The sequence below is a fragment of the Palaemon carinicauda genome, chromosome 21 (genome assembly GCF_036898095.1).
Source record: "Palaemon carinicauda isolate YSFRI2023 chromosome 21, ASM3689809v2, whole genome shotgun sequence".
Lineage (NCBI taxonomy): Eukaryota > Metazoa > Arthropoda > Malacostraca > Decapoda > Palaemonidae > Palaemon > Palaemon carinicauda.
In genome coordinates this window covers 1987097-2013959 of record NC_090745.1, presented here as the reverse complement: position 1 = coordinate 2013959, position 26863 = coordinate 1987097, and the positions used below count along the sequence as shown (strand labels likewise).

The window sequence follows — 26863 nt, the reverse complement described above, 5'->3', positions numbered from 1 at the left end:
CAGGGCACCAGCCGCCCGTTGAGATACTACTGCTAGAGAGTTATGGGGTCTTTTGACTGGCCAGACAGTACTACATTGGATCCTTCTCTCTGGTTACGGTTCATTTTCACTTTTGCCTACATACACACTCCGAATAGTCTGGCATATTCTTTACATGTTCTCTTCTGTACTCATACACCTGACAACACTAAGATTACCAAACAATTCTTCTTCACCCAAGGGGTTACTGCACTGTAATTGTTCAGTGACTACTTACGTCTTGGTAAAGGTAGAAGAGACTCTCTAGCCATGGTAAGCAGCTCTTCTAGGAGAAGGACACTCCAAAATCAAACCATTGTTCTCTAGTCTTGGGTAGTGCCATAGCCTCTGTACCATGGTCTTCCACTGCCTTGGGTTAGAGTTCTCTTGCTTGAGGGTACACTCGAGCACACTATTCTATCTTATTTCTCTTCCTCTTGTTTTGTTAAAATGTTTATAGTTTTTAAAGCAGATATTTATTTTAATGTTGTTACTCTTCTTGAAAATTTTATTTTTCCTTGTTTCCTTTCCTCTCTGGGCTATTTTCCCTGTTGGAGCCCCTGGGCTTATAGCATTGTGCTTTTCCAACTAGGGTTGTAGCTTAGCAATTAATAATAATAATACTTGCTAAGCTACAATCCTTGTTGGAAAGGCAGGATGCTATAAGCCCAGGGGCCCCAACGGAGAAAATGGCCCACTGAGGAAAGGAAACAAGGAAAAATAAAATATTTTAAGAACAGTAGGCTAACAACAGTGTAGAATTTGCTCCCAAACGGAGTCTCAGACCCTCATGGATATTCTTTTAAAGATAAAAATTTCTTCCTGGCAAAGAAATCGAACCTCTGACCTCACTGTTTAGTTTCTCGAAAGGAATTTAATGATTTTATATTAGTAACGCCAGAGTACATTATAATCAATGATCAGTACTAGGATGATATAAACACTTTTGGTAGATTGGAGAAGCAAAGGTATTGTGGGATATATACGCAAAATTGGCGAATGAGACTTGAAATGGGGTATATTTAAGAACCTCAATTGCGTTGTAACTTGAGTTGGAAGATAATGCACAGTTAACAGTTATTCCTTGATATAAATTTATCATTAGGTAGAGTAAATAGAGTTTCTCTCTCTCTCTCTCTCTCTCTCTCTCTCTCTCTCTCTCTCTCTCTCTCTCTCTCTCTCTCTCTCTCTCTCTCTCTCTCTCATGTATGTATGTATATATATATATATATATATATATATATATATATATATATATATTATATATATGTATATATATATATATATTATATATATGTATATATATATATATATTATATATATGTATATATATATATATTATATATGTATATATATATATTATATATATGTATATATATATATATATATGTATATATATATATATATGTATATATATATATATTATATATGTATATATATATATATATTATATATGTATATATATATATATATATATATATATTATATATATGTATATATATGTATATATATTATATATATGTATATATATATATAATATATATGTATATATATATATATATATATATATATATATATATATATATATATATATATATATATATATATATATATATATATATATATATATATATATATATATCGTTGTAATAAGGTCCGTGGTTTGTTCTTGGCCATCCACCTCCTGTCGACTCTACTATATAGGGTCACCATCAAAAGGTATTTACTAATGTTGTAAACCTCTTCTATTATTGCCAAATATTTTCTCAACTAGCATGTTTGCGGATTTATTGCCTCGAATATTTGGACATACCGGAAAATATTTGATGACTGGTATTGAGGCTTTGCCTCACTACAATAGTTTTCAGAGTTTATATATGAAAGATCTAATTTAATGTTGTTACTGTTCTTAGTATATTTTATTTTGATTGTTTGTTACTAATCTTAGTTTTTTTTATTTCCTTGTTTCCTTTCCTACCTGGGCTATTTTTTCCCGTTGGAGCCTTAGGGCTTATAGCATCTTGCTTTTCCAATTAGGGTTATAGCTTAGCTTGTAATAATAATAATAATAATAATAATAATAATAATAATAATAATAATGATGATGATGATTATGATAATAGTAATATAGTCGTAATTTTACCTTCATTATCAATCCTAAAACTAAACACCATTCTACATCAAATACCTTTTCATTAAAGTTTCACATATATGAGAATGAAAGTATTGTTTGTATAAGGGAGAACACGGATTTATATATGAACCAACTCAATGAAGCTACATAATCTTTCCAATCATCAGTTAAATTATCATCATCTCCTCCTACGCCTATTGACGCAAAGAGCCTCTGTTAGATTTCACCAGTCGTCTCTATCTTGAGCTTTAAAATCAATACTTCTCCATTCATCATCATCTACTTCACGCTTCATAGTCCTCAGCCATGTATGCCTGGGTCTTCCAGCTCTTCTAGTGCCTTGTGGATCTCGGTTGAAAGTTTGGTGAACTAATCTCTCCTGGGGAGTGCGAAGATCATGCCCAAACCATCTCCATCTACCCCTCACTATTATCTTATCAGTTTAATTAACTTAATATCGAATTTCATATGTGATTACACCAGGCACAGACACCATATATATATGTATATATATATATATATATATATATATATATATATATATATATATATATATATATATATATATATGAGTAATAAGTTGCAAACTTTAAGATGAAAGAAATTATGTAGTATACAAAAAACAATAGCTGTTTGATATATTCAGTGTAGTTTACAAATACAATAATAAATAAAGTTGTCACAAAATTTAACTTGCATTACTGTAGTAGTATTATAGCATCCCTATTAAGAAAGCTCATGATGCATCTCGATATGACATGAAAAATTACATCCAGACATGTACTTGATTCAAATCTCTCAAAGATTAATGCTAACGACCAACAGAGATATTGATAACACACTTTTCAATTATACCTTCATTCTCGGTCCTGCTTTTTCTTGCTTTTGCAATTAGATGCTAATGACCTCTATGCACTGGGGCCCTATGGCTTAGATTCATACTTCCAATCGAATACCAAAGTGAAGAAACTTGTGTATGTTGAGGTCCTTTCCTCACTGGGCTACTTTCCTTGTTGGAGCCCCGGGCTACTTTCCTTGTTGGAGCCCCTGGGCCTATAGCATCCTGCTTTTCCAACTACGGTTGTAGCTTAGCAAGTAGGCTAATAATAATAATAATTATAATAATAATATCATCAATATTTATGAACCATCATTCAATTCGGACGGTATTAATGCAATTGTCTTTCCTCATGTTTGTGATTTTGTGGAAAATAACAAACCTGGTAATTTAACTTCTTAGGAATATTTGATTATTTTAGTTTCCTTTTAATAAATTACAGCATTTTCATGGTTGTAATTTTGAAAACACGTTCGTTCGTAGTGTATTACAGCCAACTCTTCTCGTTAGCACGGGCCTTCCCCTTGGTCGGCCCGTAGGTTTGAAAACACTTCATGATCTTTGTGATATTCACATACTGTGCGATTCGCCTGTTTCTTTGATAGTTTTATGCAGATAAATCCTGTAGCGGTTAGTAATTCATGGTAATTGAAGTCCCCAGAGATTTGATGTTATATTTTGTTTATTCTCTCCATGACATTGAATATAAGTTTAAAAAAAGTGTATACAATTTAGTAATTAGTGATAAGTTATGATCTTCATTAGTATTTTGGGGCAGACAATCTCCAAAATTAATAATTCCAGGATATTGTCAATTTGCTAATAAGTATTTATGTAAATTATTTGATTTTTAATTGAAGTATGCTTTTGAGAGACGGTGAACATCTTATTTTGTAAAACACTGTTGACATCAATGGTCTTTACTCCCTCAATTAATGACCTTTATTCTATCAGTTACCTGAAAAACAGAAATCAGTTTGGAAAATTGAAAAGCGTAATAAATGATAATCTGGAATTTCGTTTTCATCTGCAATTACTGTTTGGTATACATATTCTTTCGTTATCCTCAAGTTTAAGAAAGCTGTTCCTACTTCACCTGTTCAATCGTGCATGAACCCCCAGAATAGCAAGAAAAATAATCTAGATCTTTAACTGCTGCATGCCCCTATACAGAAGGTGCTTCATCATAACGAAACCCACTACATATACTGCACGATTCATAATCTTGTTTCCTTGATATCAGTGACCTCCCTCTAGAGTCTCTTTGATACTCTCTCAAGTTCTGCTTAACCTCCTAAGACTTCATTACTGTATATGTATTTTACCAATCAATGATCTACCATTATTTGTATATGATCAAACCATCTCGGTTTCACAAAGTACTCCTGTCCATACTCTCACATATAACTTTTTCACCACTATTACTTATCCACATTTCTCATTCACTCAATCTTTTTAAAGTACCCATGTTGTGGTATGCAATCAGTTAATCTTGACGATTTCAACCTTTTCCTTTCGTTCACATTAATATCCACACTTCATTTCCATTAAGGAAATTGGGCCCAATAGTCTTTCATGACATTACCACCCTTGCTATTGTTCTTCACCTACTAAATTTTTGTATTTACCTTTTCATCTTGCCATCATCCATTATATTTACCCTAGCTAATACTTATGGAAATAAATTTATTCATCTTCCATCCATATAAACTTTCATTGCTTAATCTGATTTCTATTTACTCTCAAATTGATTGCTATTTCAAAGTCATAAGATTTCACCTTGGAATGTTCATTGCATTCTATGTTGAAGCCGTATGGTGGGTAATGATGTGTTCGGACCAAAGGGAATATATGTTCTGCCTATTTGACTCCAGATACCTTTCAAAAAATGTTTGTAATTATTTACATCTAATATTCTATTAGGGTTTAATCTTGCTATTTCCAAAGCCCTTTGGTTCTAGATGCATCTAATTTTAAAAGCAATCTGCTTACCTTCGTTCCCACTTTCTTCATCTTGTAGTTCACCCTCTTAACCTCCATCTTGCCATTCACCCTCTTAACTTCTCTCCCCAATTGCACTCCTGCAAAGTCAAATCTATCCTACTATTTAATCTCTTTACTACTACAATATCATGTAAGTACTGTAGTATGGATGCTTTCATGTTTGTCAAAGTTGACTTGGGATTACCCCAACATTTTCAAGAGCATTGGACCATTTCCCAGTAGGGACAGAGCATAGAACTCGGTTCCTTTGTCTGCAAAATGTTGGGAAAGGGAGCCATAGAGGAATACCAATTTCTAACATTTCAGGGCAGACTGATCAGCATATCGAAGAAGGACTTCCACGAGTAGTGACCCTTGACCTAATTTGTCTCGACAAAGTATAAAATGTAATGCATTTAAGGTGATGTTCATTACACTTCGGCCAAAAACTACACCTTGTAGTTTGGACCTATACAATAGATCTCAAAGGTGCTTATTTGCATGGCCCTATGGCCCCCACTATTGACGTTGCCTAGGGTTTGGCTTAGGAGGAGTTCATAAAGGTTCAGAGAGATGTCCTTCGACTCGGTATACAGTAGCTCCAAGGGTGTTCATGAAGCTAGTAAAGTACAGTAAGTGATCAAACTTTTTCAGTTGCAAGGAGTTTGCTACCTTGACAACTGGCTAGTCTGGCTAGAGACAAGAGAGCTATGCCTCACACAAATTGGGTCAGGAAAAATTCTTAAGGTTCTAGGCTTCGTGGGCAGTCTAAAAAAAGTTAAGACTTGTTCCAGTAAGTACATCCAGCAGCTAGGTCTGTAGTGGAATATATCAAAATCCGCATTAAACCTCCCCAGGACATCTTAAAAAAAAATCTTTCACAAAGTCAATTGTTTTCTTCCAAGTCATCTCTATTCGCTGTGCCAGCTGAAGATGATCTTCGGCCTTTTTTCAATTTGGCTCGATAGTTAACTCAGTTCTGAAAAACAGGTTGAAAGACCTCAATTGGGTTTAGAGGAAAGTGGCTGGGAAGGAATCTCAAGACAAATGATCTTGGTTACCCAGTTGCTACTAAAGAAGCCTCAGATCTTGGACCCCACCAGTCCCTCTCCATGTTGCCCTCTTTGGTCCCTCCCCTCGTATTCATGATCCTTCGTAAAGATACATCCAAGTCGTGCCAGGGAGGCCCCTCAATGGAAACCTATGTTTGGAAAATGGTCCTTGCAGTTTGCAGCATTTCACTTATGTATTTGAACTGATGGTTGTTCTCCTTATGCTGAAGCTAAATCTGAAAAGGAAAAGTTTCATAGACAGCCAGGTGGCACTCTGTCATTTCAGGAGGCAGACTCTTGCTCAAAAATTCTCGATGAAGGGAGTCTCCTAATTATGAAGCTTCTTCGAGAGAGGTATCTACTCGTATCTCTAATCATCATTTCGGCAAACTATCCAAACAGACATCCCTGGACATGGAATAGATATTAGATTAGGGCTCATTCCAGGAGGTCCTTGAGATTATCCCTGATCTCCAATTTGTTAGCAATAAAAATATCCCCAGGCAGTTGCAAGAGATGCAACAAATGTTACATGATTTATCGGTTTCCTCTAAATATGTTTTCAAAGGTTTTGAAGATCCTTCCAGAATTTTCTGGGACATCTGTGCTGCTGGCTCCATGGACAGTGGTCAAACAACACATGATTTCCAATACTGTACTTTAGTGTCTAAGGATAAAGTCACGCCCTCTTCGATCAGTAAGCTGTCAAAGAGAAAGGGATCAGAGTGTCTCTGCTTCCTCCTTTCTGACCCAGAACTTTCACACTTGGTGTTTTCTCTCTCATATTTGCCGAGAAGAATTTCCATCATACAATGTGACATACCTGATGAATTTAAGAGGTTACCAATCTGTATTGAAAACATGGATGACCTTCCATAGGGATAGGTCCCCATACCAGATAACCCCTGATTTCTTGTTTTCTAGTCCAGCTCTTTGAAGAAAGGAAACTTGTGGCATCAACAATGTTATCTTAAAAATATGCATTGACAGAACTTATCAAGCAGTATTTCAACTTGGATTTACACTGACATTCCGCAAGATATTACCAACTTGGACGTGTTCACAAGATTACACAAATATCTGATTTACATTAACCATCCCTGCAACCTCCTTCATTGTCTTGATATCTCGATAGAGTGCTTTGAATTCTTGTGCAAGTTAGATAATTTATTTTTTCCTTTAAGTTACCCTAGAAGGCTATTTTTTTATCTTTGGGAGTAAGAGTCGGCGAGTTTGCAACATTACGTAGAGAGCAGAAATTCCTCATCCGACTGCTTCTTCATTCAGACTCCTGGCCTCCTATTTTTAACCAAAAATGAAAATCCTCTTCAGAGGTGAGATCAATTTTATATCTCTGCTGTGTGTACAGTCGGGGGAGGCAACCTCTGTTCAGTATCTATCATGCAGGTATAGCCTACCTCCAGAGATCCACTTTTTCAGTCAAAATATCCAGATCAAGTCCCTTTCGTCAGGGCTATTCATATTCTTATTGTCTCCCTCATTAAAATGATGGATCTTGTCTCAGTTTCTAAAACCCATGACTTCTCTCTTGGCATTTTTCGCAAATTTACAATTTCAGAACATCTAGAGTTTTACAGATTGATCTGGTCATAGTGTTTTTATAAGACACTACTGTGCATGAAACAAATCTAAGCTGTACAACATATGTGCATGATGCTTGGCTTGTTCATGGCACTTAAGGGAAGAAGCTTGGCCAAAGAGAAAACCTCTCATCCTAGTCTTGCAACAGAAAATCCATAACAGGCATTAGTTTTTTCTCTCCCATACATGCATGATTTGGATGTTTACTAGGTTGTAGAAAAATTGTACTTTATTGTACATAAATCTACTCGTAATGTTGTTCTGGTTTAATCCATGGGGACCACACAGCACAATAACCACAAAAAAGGGATTTTGACAAAGGAAAAATCTATTTCTGGGCGAGGGACCTGTGTCGCCCAGTGAAATGCTCCTTAAAGCACAATTTCTAAGGTATAAATACTGCTAAATATACCAGAGAAAAAAATTGCATGGAATGGCAGGAATATACCCAGCTCACTCACCCTTATAGGGTGTCGGTATAAAAACTGGGGCGTGTGAAACCACTACCAGAGGTCCCTTACCAATTAATCTTCTCCTTCGTCAACATCCCCCGTTACTACGAAGTGTCGTTTTCTACAGCTACTGACCCCCCTCCCACCACTACCACTACCTATCCTTCTCGCATCATTCCTTATAAGCACCCGTGAACGTTCAGATGTGGAGATTCTCTCTCCTCCCTAGATTCGTGTAGGGAAAGGGGACATATGATCATTACTCAGAAATATTAAAGATGGTGGCTGGCCACAAACTAAGCAGCCCGGTATTATTGTCTCTGTGAGATGATGTGTTATTGGTTATCAGATGAATTTAGCATTGGAGGATTGGTTCAATAGAGCCTGAATGAGTGGGTCTATCTTTTACACACAAAGTCCTTGCTTTGCACATTGAAGTACTGGCTCTGGAATGGGGAAGACTGTATTTCTTTGGTATATTAACCCATATTGGATTCCTTAACCAAACGTTTAACCAGACAGTCCTTGGTAGTCTTGAAGCATCACCCCAACAATAGGTCATTCCTTTTTCAAAACCCCTATATTATAGTTTGGTCAGAAAAAAAACTTTATCATTATTCTTTTTTAGTGATATTTGGAGCTATAATAAGGAATAATGTAAAAATAAAAAAAAGTTCACAATGGAGTACAGCCAGCATTTACGATATAGACGTATCCAACATATAAAAGGGTGGATTTTTGTTTTCGTCGTTCCACCCTGCCTGATGAGGGACTTGGACGAGTTTGGTTGGTACTGCTAGGGTGTCGCGGCCCCCCTCTCCTTATCCACCACAAATAAAGCTTCATATAAAACTCTCCTAATAACTATTATTATACTATAGCTTTTGTATGTTTGGCAATATATACAATTGCTGTATCCCTAAAAGGCAATAAGTTATAAAAACTGATATAGGTAAGATTAATATTCTGTAATAAGTGGTTTGATTACCCTAAGCCAGCTGTTCTACTTTACAGTAAGATTACTGACAATTTTTATTTCTTTAATTAGGATTAAAATTTTCCTTTAATCTGTCATCTCTTTAATTTGAAAAAGATTGTGCATTAAATATTTCTTTATTCTTTACTGATATTGTAATTATACAAAATTTTGAGAGACACTATATCTTAACGGCTTGGTCATCAAAGATATACAGTATAAGTTTGCACCAAGATTGGTAATAATTGAAGAAAAAACTGTATATGAATGAATGTTGAAAGTGAGCGAAATGAAATTTTACATATGAAGAACAAGTGGGGAGTCTTGGTGTGACTGTTGATAACGTCAATTAGTATACACAGATACTCAGTAGCGTTAGGGCGATCAGCCAACTGAAAATGGAAAGCAAGAAATTGAAATTGTTTGGCAAAATGGGAATAGAATCAATAAATTGATTATAGAATACTAATTCAATTACTATCTAAATGGAGTGATTCTTGTTACATTTATAGTAATATTGGCTACCAATAGCCGGATTGTGATGGAAAACGAAGGAGGGTTGGGATTTCTGTAACCCTATGTTGGTCTCATGAACTGTCCAGCTTCCAACATACTCTTGGATAGTATTTGGTTCATATGGTGGTTGGATATTGTAATAATATCAAATATTAAATGAAAGGTATTTCTTGTATGAGGATTTTAAGCTTTCCTCTCTTCAAATAGCATGGCTTCAATCATTGAACTATGTTTTGTTATTAGTAGTTAATAGTTCACTCCCAAGTAAATACCAATTTGTTCCTGTTTCAACGAGATGGTAAGATAAGTAACTCTATTCTCCTCACCAATAATAAGAAATTAAAAGTATCTAAGCCAAATATTACCTTGTGGCTAAGAAGTTTTTGTAATAATAAAAAGGTTCAGCCTATTGTGACAAGAATGAGATTGAGAATCGAGCATACCTGCTTCACACTTGTTTAATATGGTAGCAGTGCACTAGTGTGCTCATTGTGATAAGATAGTTGTTCGAGCACATTCTGGTGTTCTGCTCAAGATTTGTTAATTAGTGACAGGAATACCACCTTGATGGTAAATCTTCCCTGATATTTTGGGAGAGGATGTTGATGTAGTTACTCTTATTTATTATCTGTATGAAGTATGTATTTCAGTTATTCATTTTTTATTTTTGTGAATTAATTTGTAGTCTCCAGACCATCCCCCTTCCGAATAAAATTACCTTGTATATTTTTTATTGTAATTTTTTTTCTTTATAAGTAGGATTAAAAGCACAATTTTGCTCTTCCATATTTTTTATGCCATCTATACAATGTACAGTATACAGTAGTTTCAAAAGTGCTCTGATACGAGCAAAATAATTCAATGACATTTTGAAGCTTGATTTGATTTTTAGAAATATGTCTAGGGCACAATGCATTGTAATAATAGTTCATCGATAAAAATATATACACTAAAGTCCAATGAGGTGGAAGAAATACAAAACTGAAACTTATACCATACTTTATATAACATCTGAGAATAAGTCACAGGCTACTTGAAAGCAGAATATTGACTGGCAAACTTGTACATGTCAAATGAAGAACACAAACATCAAGACACGCAATGATTATGAAAAAGACGGAATGAAATTAGGAAATACCAGTGAGGAGTGAATGCAGTCATTTGTGATGAGGTGACAAAAGTATACAGCTTCATAATATTTTTCCTTAAAAGTTAATGCTATTTACACTTAATATTACTAACTATATTATACTCTATTTTCTAATCTAGATAATAAACTTGATAACATATATTGTACATTAAGATAATACACCATTTCTTTAATATAACATAAATTTTTCACCAAAAATATAACTTTTTCTCCAATACCTTATTAAACTGTACAATCGACCAACATTATGATTGAGCAAGAATCACTATTTTGTATTAGCAAATCAACAATTTTAGCTACATTATATGATATAGCCAATCAGTCATGTGCATCAATGATATCCTTACACAACTGGTCATTAAATATCTTCTCGGTATGCAGTGTGTAATGAATAACATAGATCATATCAGTGAGGCCCAGGCTTGGCCAAACACATTATGGTAAGAAAAAAAAAATAAATAAAAAGAGGTTACCCTGTGTCACTGATTTAACATCAGTGGATTAGTCTGACACTACTGAAATTCAGGTAGTTGAGTGGGCCCAGGCACAACTGAAAGGCTTCAGTCATATTTGTATGCTGAATACATAGTACATTAAAACATGACGATAAATTTTTCCAAGACCACTACTGTCTCCAAGCATTATACAGTATTAACCAAATACAGTATTTTGATAAAAACAACTGGGCTTTTTATGTTGTAGGCAGTAGACCGGATTGGGAAACTAAGGATTCAGCATTGTATTTACTGTATAAAGCATTTTGTTTTAGTTATGAACACAGTAAATTCCTTATTAGTCGATCTGTATCTCAGCAATAAGGATTTCATATTCTATATAAATTTCTGCTCTGCTGAAATGGTGCATAAAGGAAAGATGCCTTTTCAACACTTAAGAATCTTTGCCATGAGGTTTGCTAGTTTTACTGCTCACAATATTATCCATTAAAAGAAAAAAAAAAAAATACTGGACGGTGACCCACAATAATGTTAAAACTTCAAAACTAAAATTTGCCTAGGCAAAGCGTGATCAATGTTTGACTGTGAATTTAGGTGTATGTCTACAGCACATGGGTCATTACAATAAATACACTATGGAATTTCCAGTTAATCGATTAAAATATTGATGAACTTGCAACAGGAATCAAGGTTCTTAACTTAGTCACGCATAGTAATTCAGTTCCTTTCAATATTCTGCTATCATAAATGGTCCAGGCAATAGTATAGTAAATACTTGTAATTTTTAACCAGCTCAACATTTGAAATTATTTCAAGATTACAACAAATTCATTACCACAACCAATACGTGTACAACTATTGTTTCTTTTATCGACTGCCGATAGGTTTTGACTTTTATTTCCAAATTCATAGCTACAGGATAAAATTTCTCACCTAAATTTAGCGAACATAAAAGTCATCAAATTATCTCTTTTTAAACTGTACATTATACCTGTAAAAAATATGTGAGGCATGTTTTACCCAAAATATTTTATTAACCCATATTTCATCTTATATACAAAACTATTTTCCAGCAAAACTCGGAAAAGCTAATGGGTTGAATATATTTTCATGCCAGATATATGAAAGTATTGCCAATTCTACTTTGAAATTCAGTTTGAGATATCTTTGCTTCAAAGAATAAAATAAGAAATCCTGTTGGCGTTGTAACCTCTATAGTAATTACTGTTGTAATTCGACATTAAAATTATGGCGCTTGTATGTCAGATTATCATTCTGGTTGTTAATCTAGTACTGGTATTTCTTTTCATAAATAGGCAATGAACAATATACTGCATTGGGTAATGAAAAATATACTGCATTGTTAATTCCACTTAACTATTGTACTGTATTTATTCGTTGGTAATTAACATCATGTTGCAGTGAACTACTTGCCTTTAGAATATCTGCCTGTACTTGTATACTGTATTCCTTTGCTTAACATGCTTTGCAAACAGAGTAAATTATTCATAACATTATTCTTTTCATCAAGCAACAATTTCAATTAGTTTTAATTTTTGTGTTGTGTGCCCTGTGCCACCATAACTCTAGCCTAGAATAGAATATATAAAAATTTCAAGCAAATTGAAAAAAAAAGTAAACTTTAACAATAACAAAATTCTGGAACATTCATACATAAGAAACTTGGTAAAATGTGCATCAAACATAGAAATGCACTTTTGAGCATCTAAGTAACCTCATGGTCTTGATATTTTTTCATATTTGCTAGTGTTAAATACAGTTATAAATCGTATCATAATTGGCATCTCATAACATTGAAACAGGCTCCAAATCCGGCTCTCAAAAAAGTGACTAAATTTTCTTCAAGATGAACCATTTACAGTGAGGATGAATGCTCAGCTATGTTGGTCTTTATGTCCTCCTCAAATTTCCCAATGCCGGTGATGATGGTCTTTACTTCTACATCTTCGTATCTGCCCAAACGGCTTTTCAGTGATTCGACTTCTTTTGTTGCTTTATCCACTTGAATTCGAAGAGCCATGTTCTGGAAAAGAATGAGAAAAATTATTGAGAATGAATACTAGAACTGAAGTTTTGTATTAAATTATATACTTCCACCACAATTTGAAGTGGGTATGGAATCTTGTGTTTAATGTCATGAGAGGATTTGATTTTGGATGAAAACTGCAAATATAAAGGAAAAAAAATTAACTAAATGCACTCAAATGATGAGATGAATATTATAACTTAGCATAAGGGAAACCATTATAGCAATAATTAGATCACTATCTTCCCCTAAACTAAAATATGTTTCTCCGTTGTAGTATAAATATACTTTTTATTTTTTTATGTTTGGCTAAAGTAATTTGTTACCAATATTTATTCTTTGCTCTAGCCACTTGAAAGCTGTGCATTACCTTAATTAAATTATTTTAAATACATTCTTTTAAACTACTGTGCAAGGTATAATTGATTGTTCTAACCCCCTTTATTTACTTGGGGTTTTAAGGCATTTGCTCTTCATCCGCATTTCATTTACTATGTGCCTTTTAATTGCGCAAGTTCATTATCATTCTAAAATATCTATTGTATGAAATAAGGCCTCGTGATTCCAATTGGTTTTAAGTTTGTTAATTTGAAGTATTTCACATTGTGTAGTTGTGAGGAGGTTTAAAGCAAGATGGGAAAATGGAAGCAGGAGTACAGGTAAAGTACAAGGGTTTAAGTAAACCAAGGGGTCGATTAAACACTGCAAAGAGACTTTTAAGTAATGTCACCAGTGGACCCTATGAGGAACTTCCCCCCCAATTTTTGGGGGTAGCTGACATCAAACAAATGAACAAAAGGGGACCTTTCCTCTCTCTGTTCCTCCTAGCCTGACGAGGGATTCAGCCAAGCTTGTAGATTGATATGTATAATGCATATGTTGAATAATCTACTAGAAAATACACTAATAATATAAATGTTACTTAATATAAGTTTTTGATCGAAAACCTAGTGTATACAAACTAACAATAAACTCTTAAAATAGGCTCTCAAAATATTGTATTGTAATATTTTTATTACTTGCTAAGCTGCAACCTTATTGGAAAAGCAGAATGCTATTAGTCCAAGGGCTCCAACAGGAAAAATAGGACAATGAGGAAAGGAAATAATGAAACAGAATAGTATGCCTGAGAGTACCCTCAAACAAGAGAACTCTTAACTAAAGACAGTTGAAGACCATGGTACAGAGGCTTTTGCACTACCCAAGACTAGAGAACAATCGATTGATTTTGTAGTGTCCTTCTCTTCGAGCTGCTTACCATAGCTAAAGAGTTTTTCTACCCTTACCAAGTGGAAAGTAGCCACTGAACAATTACAGTGCAGTAGTTAACTCTTGAGTAAAGAAAAATTTTTGTCATGTTAGTATTTACAAATGTTCTGTATGAGGAAAGAGAAGAATGTGTAAAGAATAGGCCAGACCATTTGGTGTATGTGAAGGCGAAGGAAAAATTACCTCTAACAAGAGAGAGGGATCCAATGTAGTACTATCTGGCCAGTCATTGAACTCAATAATTCTTAGTGGTAGTATCTCAACAGTGGCTGGTGCCTCGGCCAACCTACTACTACCCATTGCTAGTTCCTGAACCTATCTATACTTAGCAGGTTAGCCTATTAAGGTGACAATTTTTACACAAATGCAGTATTAATGTTGATTCAAATTTCTTAAAAGATACCATATTCAGAGGCAGTGTATTATTTTATCATCCATCAGTTTTATTTTTTTTCTATGCTTTTGCTAAAAGTATGCAAATTTTCATTAAAATAGAATTACATTCTTAAATGACTGCTAGGAGATTTTACTGTGTACACGCACACTAAAACCTCCTTAACCGTGGATTTCAAATATATGCTATTGAGTTTTTGATACCATTATAATAACATATCCACTGGAGCATCACTAATCCGCAGATGCTCAACTAGAAGCAGCAGGTCAAATTTTCAAGCCGTCCGCATTACACCCCATCTGTTGAGTAGCCAGCCTGCTTTACAGCAAAGGAATCGTTGGTCCCAAACTAATAGGTTTTCCCATTTTTTTTCCTTTTCATTTCTTATTCCTGATCTACATATTAATCTCTGGCACCGTCGTTCAATTAGTTTGTTGTTGTTATTATTATTATTATTATTATTATTATTATTATTATTATTATTATTATTATTATTATTATTACTATCCAAGCTACAACCCTAGTTGGAAAAGCAAGATGCTATAAGCCCAGGGGCTCCAACAGGGAAAAATAGCCCAGTGAGGAAAGGAAATAAAGAAATAAATAAATGAAGAGACCAAATTAACAATAAATCGTTCTAAAAAAAGTAACAACGTCCAAACAGACATGTCATATAAACTACTGTATAAACAACATCAAAAACAAATATGTCATAAATAAACTATAAAAAGACTCATGTCCGCCTGGTCAACAAAAAAACATTTGCTCCAACTTTGAACTTTTGAAGTTCTACTGATTCAACTACCCGATTAGGAAGATCATTCCACAACTTGGTAACAGCTGGAATAAAACTTCTAGAGTACTGCGTAGTATTGAGCCTCATGATGGAGAAGGCCTGGCTATTAGAATTAACTGCCTGCCTAGTATTACGAACAGGATAGAATTGTCCAGGGAGATCTGAATGTAAAGGATGGTCAGAGTTATGAAAAATCTTATGCAACATGCATAATGAACTAATTGAACGACGGTGCCAGAGATTAATATCTAGATCAGGAATAAGAAATTTAATAGACCGTAAGTTTCTGTCCAACAAATTAAGATGAGAATCAGCAGCTGAAGACCAGACAGGAGAACAATACTCAAAACAAGGTAGAATGAAAGAATTAAAACACTTCTTCAGAATAGATTGATCACCGAAAATCTTGAAATACTTTCTCAATAAGTATTTTTTGTGCAATTGAAGAAGGAACAGACCTTGTATGTTTCTCAAAAGTAAATTTGCTGTAAAAAATCACACATAAAATTTTGAAAGAGTCATACAAATTTAAAGAAACATTATCAATACTGAGATCCGGATGTTGAGGAGCCACCGTCCTTGACCTATTTACAATCATACTTTGAGTTTTGTTAGGATTCAACTTCATACCCCATAATTTGCACCATGCACTAATTCTAGCTAAATCTCTATTAAGGGATTCACCAACCCCAGATCTACATTCAGGGGATGGAATTGATGCAAAGAGAGTAGCATCATCTGCATATGCAACAAGCTTGTTTTCTAGGCCAAACCACATGTCATGTGTATATAGTATGAAAAGTAATGGACCAAGAACACTACCCTGTGGAACACCGGATATCACATTCCTATAATCACTATGGTGCCCATCAACAACAACTCTGAGATCTATTACTTAAAAAATCAATAATAGCTAAGAAATGACCCACCCACTCCCAACTGTTTCAGTTTGAAAACAAGAGCCTCATGATTAACACGGTCAAAGGCAGCACTAAAATCAAGGCCAATCATACGAACTTCCTGACCACAATCAATGGATTTCTGTACAGCATTGGAGATTGTAAGAAGAGCATCACATGCTCCAAGGCCTTAACGAAAACCAAATTGCAAACTAGGGAGTAGATGATTATCTTCAGCAAACCTATTAAGACGTTTTGCCAGAAGACGTTCAAAAACTTTAGATAATATGGGAGTTATGGAAATTGGGCGGTAATCAGTGGGACTTGAGCTACCACAAACTCATTTACATAGAGGAGTAACATTACCAATTATGCATGTTACATAAGATTTTTCATAATTCTGACCATTCTTTACATTCAGATCCTCATTAATCACGGTTTCTTGCTTCACGGTTTTTGTTTTTTGCAGCCAAGGAGAAGGGGGAATTTTTTTTTTTATTGTTCACCCAACATTAAGAATTTTATTTCTAGTAGTTGGCAACAGTATTGGGAGGCCACGAACAATGCAATACCTATTAAATAAAAATTCTCATAAAAATTGCCATAAAATTAAAGCTGGGGGATGATTTCAAATAGCCCTCGCTCCTTTTACACTGGGAGCGCTGAGATATTTGAAATAAACTGATTTTGATTAAACTGGTGTTTCACTTAACTATATCCAATAATAATGCATATAATATTCACATTTTAGTATCTTATTTATAGTTAAAAACATGTGAATTATACTCTCATGCTTTGTTTACATTCAAATCAGCTGATTAAATCTGCGTAGTAGTCTGTCGTCAACTTATATTCACTTTCATGATATTATCCCGCTGATATGACCATTCACTTTCACAGAATTACCTCACTGATATAACCTAGCATGCATATCAGTATATCTCCTTCACATTATTATTGTCCTTCACTTATTATTATATCCATAATCCTTTTCCCAATTCCTTCCCAAATCAGTTTTGTACATTTACCTTGCTATCCCACTCACATCTACTACGTATTTTTCCAACTCTTTTGATTCTCTTTACTTTTTACGATTTCATTCATCTTCTCTTTTCTAGCATTCATTCGTCATTTTCATCTTATTAATCATTCTACACCCCTTTCTTAACCCTCATTCCACGTATTCCCATTCCCTTTTTTCATTCCTTCTTCTCGCATTTCTAATTTATTTGAATTAGCGTAGATTTGGTGGAGGAAATGTGAAAGGAGAAGGAACTTTGCTACTGCCTCCCCCAGTCTCGTCTCTTTGTCATATTGTCTTGGCCTTCTCTCTTCCTGGTGTTTCACTTAACTGTATCCAATAATAATGCATGTAATATTCACATTTTACTATCGTATCTATTATTAAAAACATAGCGAATTATAATCTTATGCATTGTTTACATTCAAATTAGCTGATCAACCCTGCCTACTCCGTCGTCAACCTCAATTTTCGGATAAAATAACTCCCTATTATTAAGGCATGCTACCGAAGGATATTTCATATTTACCAAAAGAAACAATTATTACTTGATCTATCATTTTCCAATTGGCCTATTAATTCCAATAGTTTTATTTGAAATGCTTGTCTCATATTTTATTTACTTGTAGTGCGAGTTGAATCGCGTTAATGGGAGTTTCATTCATGTTGCCGATGCACGATATTTTATAGTTTTTAGCTCTGTGGTGCTTGATTATGAAGCCCCAATAGAGACTTAGCAACGAAACAAAAATTTCATTTATTAGAGAGAGAGAGAGAGAGAGAGAGAGAGAGAGAGAGAGAGAGAGAGAAAACTAATACACTCTCTCTCTCTCTCTCTCAGAGAGAGAGAGAGAGAGAGAGAGAGAGAGTGTATTAGTTTTCTCTCTCTCTCTCTAATAAATGAAATTTTTGTTTCGTCTCTCTCTCTCTCTCTCTCTCTCTCTCTCTCTCTCTCTCTCTCTCTCTCTCTCTCTCTCTCTCTCTCTCGCAATATTCAATTTTGGAAAATTATGATTTTTTATAGTTAATTGTGCTTTATTAAAATATTTATGTGCTTGATTGACAAAATACACAGGAAATTTAAAACAAAAGTACATAAATGTTTTATGAAAGCTCAATTAAATATTTAAATAAACGTAATTTTCTAGAATTCAATAATGCTTCCGAAACGAAAACGAATATGAGAGAGAGAGAGAGAGAGAGAGAGAGAGAGAGAGAGAGAGAGAGAGAGAGAGAGAGAGAGAGAGAGAGAGAGAGAGAGCGCGCACTCATAAACTTCGATGCCATTAAAATGGATATCTTATAACACAAAAAAAGGATTTTTTTTTTTTACAAAAATACATTCCTCTATATAGTAAAGTAAACATGAGGTTTCACGTAATAATTGTCTCTATATAATCGGCAGTCCCGATCATCATGCAAACAAATGACGGAAAAGACATATTTTCAGGTTTTATTCCATAATATGATACTATGTCAAAATTACATGCATTATTATTGGATACATTTAAGTGAAACTCCAGTGTTATCAAAATTCTGTTTATTTTAATCACAACTGTCATTTTTTCTATCACAGTAAATTGACATGTACTGTAGTTTTTGGTCAGTGGCACAGCCTGGCTGAGCAGTACAGTACTGTACATATGTTGACGAACGTTCCGATTTTAATTTTTTTCATTTATGGTTACTGTATAATATGTATCTACAGTAAAAATTAATTCAAGCCTAGAAAGCATTTTAAGACTTTAGAACGGATATCATCATTATCAGCCATTACTAGTCCACTGCAGAACAAAGGCCTCAGACTTGTCCTTCCACCTGCGTCTGTTTATGATCTTCCTGTGCCAGTCCACATCCGCAAATTTCTTTGTTCGTCAATCCGTTGTCTTCTCTTTCTTTTACTTCTTTTACAATCTCTAGGGACTCATTCTGTTCTTCTTAATTTCCATCTATTGTCTGTCATTCTTATTATTTGTCCTGGCCATGTCCATTTCTTTTCCTTTCATGTTAGCATATCTTCTACTTTAGTTTACTCGTATCTATGTTGCTCTTTTTTTGTCTTTTAGTGTTATTCCCATCATTATTCTTTCCATAGCTCTTTGAGTTTTAACTAGCTTATGTTCTAAGGCTTTAGTAAGACTTAAAGTTTCTAATGCATAAGTTAATACTGGTAGGACCATCTCATTAAATATTTTCTTTTTAGAGAAAGTGGCATTTGACATATCATAATTTCATTTTTTTTTTTTTTTTACACCAATTGCTCTCCATGCCATGCTCATCCGTCTTTTAATTTCAGTCTTGGGGAAACACTTACAGTCTGTCCTAAGTATGTATAGTCATTAACAATCTCTAGAGGCTCGTCCATTACTCTTATTTGTTGTCTCTGCATTTTATTGCACATTATCTTAGTTTTACTCATATTCATTTTCAGTCCTATATTTCTCCTTTCTCTATTTAAATGTATCATCTTTTGTAATTTCCCCCATGATTCACTAAACATAACTGTCATCTGCAAATCTTAGGTTGAGATGTTATTCCCCATTAATATTAATTCCTACATTTTCCCAAACTAAATTCATAAACCTTCAAGCCATGCTGTGAATAATTTTAGGAGATATGGGGTCTCCCTGTCTAATGGATACATAAAAGATTAAATATAAAATATATTGAAAATAAAATACAGTGAACCCTCGCTACTTTGCGGTTCGACCATCGCGGATTCACCACTTCGCGGATTTTTTCCATAACCCATATATATATACATATTGCGGATTTTCCGGAAATTTCGAAAATACCGCGATATCTGAAGACCCCAAATACGATATTTCGTTACCTGTAATTCCATTAATACTGTAATTAGTAATATCTGCTCTTACTGATTGTTCATTGCATTACATATGACATATAATTAAGCACAGAAAGAAATAAAACACGAAAAGAGAATGTGATCATACGATAATTCAGTACTGTATACAGTACGTAGTAAAATTAAATCGAACATGAAACGCAAATCAGATGCAGTCATACCATATTAGAATGGTGTAAGGCTGCTGATGGCTACTAGTGTACTACAAATGTAATGGATGTGCTTCTTTTCCATGAATCTTTTGTATGTATACGTACGTAGTACTGCATCCAATAATATTCCTTGTTGCAAAAATCACATATCGAATAAGCGTACGAGAGAGAGAGAGAGAGATAGAGAGAGAGACACACATCCTACAACAAAAGCGTAAAATAGCGTACGTAAAGCTATTATTATTGTTGTTATTATTATTATTATTGTTGTTGTTAATAAAATTATTATTGTTATTATTATTATTATTATTATCATTATTTATTATTATTATTATTACTGTACAGTATACGCGGGGTATCTTGTACTTTGAATTGGTAACCTACGCATCATATAAGATGGGTTGTGATTGGTTCAAGCGCTGATAGATGACGAATCAGAACTCAAGTTTTGTTATCTAGCCTGTGATTGGTGTTTTGCCCGCATCTCCAACTTCCAGCCTCTGTCCGCGGCCACTTTCTCTTACGCCGTATCGCTGAGTAGACGTTGTTAAGTTTGTGAACTTTAATCTGTGCTGTGCGCGACTGTTTTAAGTTGAACTTTTTGTTGAACTTTCTGTTACTGTAAATCCTACTGTACAATGGCTCCCAAGCGTTCTGCTTCTACTAAGGCTGGTAGTAAGCCTAAACGCCACCGAAGGATGATGACGATTGCTGAGAAGGTGACGCTTCTCGATATGTTAAAAGACGGTAGAAGTTACGCGGCCGCAGCACGCCATTTTGGAATCAATGAATCCACCGTTCGCTATATCAAGAAGGACGAGGCGAACATTAGAAAGACGGCTGCAATCACCTTTAGCAGATCAGCGAAGCGAGTCGTTAGTAATAAAACGATCGTACGCATGGAAGGTGCTTTAGCTGTGTGGATTGCCGACTACCGGAAGAAGAACATAGCCTTGGATACGAACAACATCCATACAAAGGCTTTGAGCTTGTATGAGAATTTTGCGGCAAAGGAACCTCAAGACGAAGATGGCAACCATGCTGAAGAAGATGATGATGCAGATGAACCTCAACCAGGAACATCCACAGATTCCCAGCCTCAGAAACAATGTTTTTCCGCCAGCAAAGGATGGTTCGCGAAGTTTCAGAAATGCTTCGCCCTGAAAAGCGTTTCCCTGCATGGCGAGGCTGCTTCGGCTGACACTGCCGCTGCTGAAACTTACGTGAACCAGACGTTCAAGAATATTATCGCCGAAGGTGGATACAAGCCGGAACAAGTCTTTAATATGGATGAGACCGGCTTGTTTTGGAAGAGAATGCCGTCGCGAACTTTCCTGTTCAAAGAGGAAGCCAAAGCCTCTGGCTTTAAAGCATTCAAGGATTGCGTTACCCTCGTGATGTGTGGCAATGCTGCTGGATTTTTGCTAAAGCCGGGGCTTATTTATAAGTCGAAAAATCCTCGCGCTTTGAAAAATAAAAACAAGAATCTCCTTCCCGTGTACTGGATGCATAATCCAAAAGCATGGATTACGAAGATGCTGACCTCCAACTGGTTCCACCAGTGTTTCATCCCGCAAGTCAGCAAATATATCGTAGAGAACGGCTTGCCATTCAAGATCCTTCTCCTTATGGATAACGCTGGTGGACACGCAACTGATCTGTCGCATGAGGGCATTCAGGTTGAGTTCCTGCCACCCAACACCACGTCATTAATTCAACCGATGGACCAGGGGGTTATCAGGGTGTTCAAGGCCCTCTACACGAAGAATACCTTGGCAGACCTCGTTGCGTGTGTGGATGCTGCCCAAAATGATGAGGATGAAGATTTTAACTTGAAGGCGTACTGGCGGCAGTACACCATAGCCACGTGCCTGAAGAATATTCAGAAGGCACTGCAAGAGATGAAACCTGCAACCGTGAATGCGAGCTGGAAGAAGTTGTGGCCCCAGATTGTTTACGACGACTAGGGATTTACTCCGTCTGAAATCCAACACTCTGCAATATGCAAATCTATGCAGTTGGCTGCCATAATTGGAGGTGACGGGTTTGGCGACATGACGACTGAAGACGTCGACGAGTTGTTGGACTGCCATTCCCAGCCGCTAACTAACGAAGACCTAGAAGACCTGACGAAATCGGCAAGTGAAGAAGAGAGTGAAACGCAGGAAGAGACCCAAGAAAATGTCGTAGAAACGGGCTTAACATTAGAACGGCTTGCCAAGGCCTGCTACCATGCGAAGGAGTTGAAAGAAATGTTGCAAGAGTGGGACGAGGATATGGTTCGGTCTATGCAATTCTCCAACAAGGTCAACGACATCATGACTCCCTACAGGATGCTCTTAGAGCGAAAAAAGAAGCAGCGGCAGCAACTTCCGATCACAATGTTCTTCCAGCCTCGCAAAAAAGAGCCAGTTCCTCCTGCTAGTACGCCTTCGGAAGAAATTGAAGAAGTTTAGGAAACGCATGATATAAAATCGCCTTTAATATTTGTGCCTGTTTTAGTTTAGGGTACTGTAGTACATGCATTAAGTGTTCTGTACATTAAAGGGTAGTTTATTTACAGTACTACGTACAAGGGAAGGTTTTAAGTCTGAATATACATGTTGAATAAATAGGTAAATATGGTGTCACTACTTCGCGGATTTTCACCTATCGCGGCCGGGTCTGGAACCTATCTACCGCGATAAACGAGGGTTCACTGTACTTTAAAAAATCAAAAATAAATATACCGTAGATATATGTATCTACTTTGTATTTTTTCAACTATTGACGGAGCCCGTGGAACAGAACCCCAGCAATAGCAGAGTACAGTACTAATGTATAGACACAGAGCAGAGGATTAAATGTATAGACACATACAAACACGAGCAGTAAGCCTAACGTCAAACCTTTCGCAACAGTGGAATGTGAACTTAATTGAACATAGGAGAAAGAAGAGAACCAGCATGGATGAACTGGCTGTGAGTAAAGAAATTTCTCAATTGCAAAGAAAATGCATAGCAACAAGACCACACTTTCTCATAAGGAAAGGCACTACTCTGAAAGGAATCTAATCCGTGATCAACACAGCTTGAAAATCTAGTTTCTGAGTTAGTGAATAAACCTCACAATTTAGCCTACTTTGGACAAGAAATAACATTTCTGAAGAACCTACACGATCCAGTTGCAAGGTTGGAAGCATGAGTTTTATCGAAGACGGGAAGAGTTTTTGAGATTGGTCGTGAAATTCTGTTAATCTTTGTGAAAAATCATTTGTGTATTGCAAAATTAATCTTGAAATATTTAATTTCATGGAATATTACAAAAATTTCAAAAACTAATTATTAACTTTTGGAGCATTCAAATGTTTCTGTATTTTAAATTTTAAGCAACATGACCTTTATATTAAAAATCAATTCCATATTTCCATCAAAGTAGTCATTGTGAAGAATCGCATAAATAGGAGATTAAAAAAAGCGTATCGATGGCCAAATTTTAAATAGAAAAATGTATATACAGCTTTTGTGTTATCCTGAAGACTGACAAAAGCTCAAATTGTCCGGATAGATGCTATCTTCAATTTTTAGAGGCTACTAAGGTGTGTGTATATATATATATATATATATATATATATATATATATATATATATATATATATATATTCTGTGTGTGTGTGTGTGTGTGTATATATATATATATATATTATATATATATATATATATATATATATATATATATATATATATATATATATATATATATATATATTATATATATATATATATATATAATGTAAGATATTATGGAAGATAAACTAACAGTTGGGCATTTCTTCAATACAGCAAGTACCAGTACCTTGAATGGTACTTTGAGAGTTCTAAAACTATTGCAATTTTTTCTTTTGAAATCTTGCAACTTGTAGATGTTCATTACACTTTTGTTTTTAAAAGAAAAACTTGGCTCTATATTTGATATACTTTGTATGAAATTGTATTATTCACAAAATGGTTATCCTTGCTTATTACCGTTTGGTCATGGTGTGAACTTTAATATGCAGTGTATCAGTTCATGGGTTTTGTATAGATTGTTTCGTTCTGGTATTGCCAATGCAGTATATTTCAATGTTAAAGATTTAAGTAAGGTTATTTATGAAGTTAACTTGTATATTTTAGGTTGAAACAGTATTCAATTAGAGGCCGTGTGAGACTAATCCTGTGTAAACGTTAGAAGACTATGGATAAATAATTTACCAACGCAAGTGCTGAGGAGGACTGAGGATAGAGGGTGGGGAGATGTAGGGGTAGAGAGGGGGGATGATGATGAAGGAGAGGTCTAATTGGTGAGGGATCTATAGGCGTGGTTCAATCACGCCCCAGTTTTCTATACCAACACTCAATGAGTGAGCGAGCTAGGTTTATTCCTGGCATTCCATGCATCTCTTTTTTTTTCTCTGGTATATTCAGCAATATCTATGCCTTAGAAATGGTACTAGAGGAGCATTTCACGGAGCAACACAGGTAGAGCCCAGAATTAGATTTTTCCTTCGTCAAAATCCCTTTTTATGTAGTGATTCAGTGCAGATACTTGTGAACTTGTACACATGGACTTCAACTTTAGTGAACTAGAATCCAGAAGTAAAATGATTTTAATTTCTGTTTTAATTGGCAAATATATTGTGGCAATTTCATTTATGGAAGTTCTCTATTCCAATGTTTAGGTTAGATCTAATGCTTCTCTTTAGTAGAAATGTTATAAATGACAGCAATATTCAAGGCTTTGGGAAAGTGAGGTAAATACTTAAGTACTGTGACTTGAGGGTGCACTAAATAAGCGTCCACCACTTCATCCAATTTCTGCAAGGATTCCTTTTGCTAGAATTTGTGGTTATTATTTGCTGAACAGAACAGGGAAGCAAAATATGCCATTTTTACATGATTTTTATTCAAAGAAAAATTTTCCCAACTTTTATATGAAATACCTTTGACTTAGAAGTTCTTATCCCAACATATGTTGAAATACTTTCAACCAGATAAAGTATTAAGGGTATACACACTTCACACAAATATATCTCGGAATCTATGAGAACAAGTTTTGAGTAAGCCTTATTCATGTCCTTTTTTAACAAAATTCAAGTTATATAAGTATTTTTTTCATATGAATAATAAAGGAAGTTTATTATATAAAGTTTACTATATAAGAAAGAGATGCATTCTGAGTGGGTTTTAAATTTGAAAACAGTCCAACATAATTAAAATTGAGAACTCTGCTTATAATACACAACACCCTTATCTCCATTGTAATTTTCCACCAAGATTTGCTTTTGATAGATTTCTTTGTCAAAAATTTTCAGGAAAGATTCACTGTCACAAAATAGACCCTTTTAAAATTTGCACCTCATAGGATCAAGGTCAAAACCAAGACCAAAATCTTTATTTTTCAGTGCCAAAATTATAATTCTATATATAAAAATATTAGGTTTTGCACTTACTCAAAATTATTTTTAATTTATTGTAGATTTGTTCTCATCTTTGAAAGCCCTAAGTTGAACATTCTTACTTATAGGACTAACTATTTATATTCTTTAACTATGTGTTTGAACGAAATGCATAGTTTTTATACCCGACTGATTGTGCGTGTGTGATTTTCATAATTGTTGTTTTGTCAAGTTATTTCATTTCTCCATGTTTCAAGGCAAGAGCAGAAGGAACAAAATTCATTCATCCATCTATCTCGCCTATTATTTTTACTAGAATCATTATTTAATTTCCCCATCAGAGGAAGAGCTGTCGGTGTAGTTCATACTGTGCAATGTAAGGATTACTTGAAGGTCTGTTTAGCACACCTTTGGCCCATAGCTGCACTCACTATTCAACCCTCTACTATACCTCCATTCTACTTCCTTTCTTCCATCTTACTGTCCAACCTCTCTTTAATTTTTACCTCTTAGTGTATCTACTTTGTCCCTCCGTAGTTGCACTTACTGAATACCCTCCCAGTCCATATAGGATTGGTTCATGAATAAAATTATTTTTTGGGTTTAAATACACTCCCAGAATAATCAAGTTTAGAATGGGTAATAAATCACGTGCATTTGAAGTTCAATCAATTTAACTGAGGAAGGGAATTATTCCTGATGTTATGTGCACACTAAATTTGTAAGCAAAGAAATTTCATTTGAAATGTATTTACATAACTCCTATATTATGTACTGTGTACATATAAAAAGTGTGTATACAGTACATTTCCTGATTCCTGCTTTCCAAC

General features: G+C 34.9%; 1 protein-coding gene and 1 long non-coding RNA gene across 3 annotated transcripts in view; one reads left to right on the top strand and one right to left on the bottom strand.

Annotated features, from left to right (window-relative positions):
• The window catches only part of LOC137615146 (uncharacterized), a 67365-nt gene that overhangs the window by 15213 nt on the left and 25289 nt on the right, over nucleotides 1-26863 (top strand). The gene's annotated exons all lie outside the window — the stretch shown is intronic.
• Nucleotides 10554-26863, bottom strand: part of LOC137615144 (hepatic leukemia factor-like) — a 41587-nt gene continuing 25277 nt past the window's right edge. For both annotated transcript variants that reach the window (XR_011039164.1, XM_068344778.1), the window contains one exon: nucleotides 10554-13220. Coding sequence is in view for 1 of the 2 variants with exons in the window: in XM_068344778.1 (XP_068200879.1) it covers nucleotides 13053-13220 (168 nt within the window). In the remaining variant the exon portion in view is untranslated. The remainder of the gene's footprint in view (nucleotides 13221-26863) is intronic.